Here is a 1,332-nt window from a genome sequence, read left to right as displayed (position 1 = left end):
CATCAGTGCTTTTTCTAGTAGTTGATTCTTCTACAATGTGCGACGTATCGGTATAGAGATCTTCAGGTTTGTTGGCACGGCTGGCGTTCGAGTAGCTAACGATGTGCTGGCGACGGACATGCACTAACTGGAGCGTCGCCGGTTTAACCAACGGGACAATCTCATCGGGAGAGAAGGGAACCGATAGGCTGGTCAAGACTGAGGGTGGAATCCCTGACCTTCGCTTTCGGCAAGCTGCCAAAAGCGCGTCTTGTCGATGGAGGAGCTCAACTGGGATTAATGCCACCCTGGCCTGGTTGAAATGCGTAGTTCAGCGCGTCAACTTTGATCAACGATTGCGTATTCGTCAGCTGGAATCGAGTTGGTCCGTCGTGACTCACAATATGGAGAATATTGGTAGTTTCGGCCGCTGTATACAACGCCATATGCCCATCCGTCGACTCCTATTGGTGATGTCTTGATGAAGGCCACAGTGTGGGCGACGTATGACTCCGGCCAAAAACGACGTTCTGTTTCCGGAGCCAGTCTGCATCAGACGATATCGATAGGTATGTCGAAAGTGTCGTTGTTCTTGTCATCATCAGGACCGACGATCTTAACTGTAGCCACGCTATCCGTCAGGTCCGTGATTTCAACGTATTGGAAGTCGTTCAGTTGTGCTGAGTGCGTTGGCCCGACAAAAGCAAGCTCGCCGAGTTGAAGAGCGCTGGTCATCGGTGAGCCGAGTAGTCGGTAGAAGGCGATCTCTTTTCGCTTTTTGCGAGCCGAGAAAATCGAAAGTGAGCTACCGAAACTATCTACATCAACTCTAAACTTATCTGCGAGGCTTCCGATCAGATCGCGAGGCAACGGCACGTCTTCTGCTCCTTGTACTCCCGGAAATAGGAGTATCCATCCCGGATACTTCCGCTTCTGTACCCGTGCACTTAGGATACAAAGTGTTGATTGCCCTCAAATCTTTTGACATTCTAAATGAGGTTGAAACGCATTGTTGAGTCATCTCAGCTTAGACTCAGCAAACCGATTGGACCAGGTTACTGAATGTGTTTACAGCATCTTGTTTTAAACGAGACTCTGATAACTGATATCTTGCCATATAAGATACGGAATGTCATCTCTAGTCGAGAGTAGGTAGATGTCATTATAAGGGGCAACACCATTTATATCGGTTAACAAATTGTTTTTGGTCTTTCCGGATACCTCCAGCAGGCTTGCTTGCAAACGTTACCGTCAGATATAGACATGTATCACGTATCCCAGGTATCCATCCCAGGTATGCCAGCGCAACAGTCCACATACGCCGCGCCAGATTACACTGTCAAATATGACGTT

The 1,332-nt window shown here is 48.4% G+C and overlaps 1 protein-coding gene across 1 annotated transcript; it reads right to left on the bottom strand.

The window, feature by feature from the left end:
- Positions 1 to 531: 531 nt before the first annotated feature.
- On the bottom strand, positions 532 to 967 carry PITG_15334 (uncharacterized protein; the record flags this gene model as incomplete). Its single annotated transcript, XM_002898726.1, has 2 exons — positions 532 to 797; positions 919 to 967. The coding sequence occupies 2 exons, from the start codon at positions 965 to 967 to the stop codon at positions 532 to 534; spliced, it is 315 nt and encodes a 104-aa protein (XP_002898772.1).
- Positions 968 to 1,332: the final 365 nt, after the last annotated feature.

The sequence above is a fragment of the Phytophthora infestans genome, genomic scaffold, assembly GCF_000142945.1.
Source record: "Phytophthora infestans T30-4 supercont1.35 genomic scaffold, whole genome shotgun sequence".
Taxonomy (NCBI): Eukaryota; Oomycota; class Peronosporomycetes; order Peronosporales; family Peronosporaceae; genus Phytophthora; species Phytophthora infestans.
Note: the sequence above shows the minus strand (reverse complement) of the source record. Positions and strands in the feature narration are given on the sequence as shown.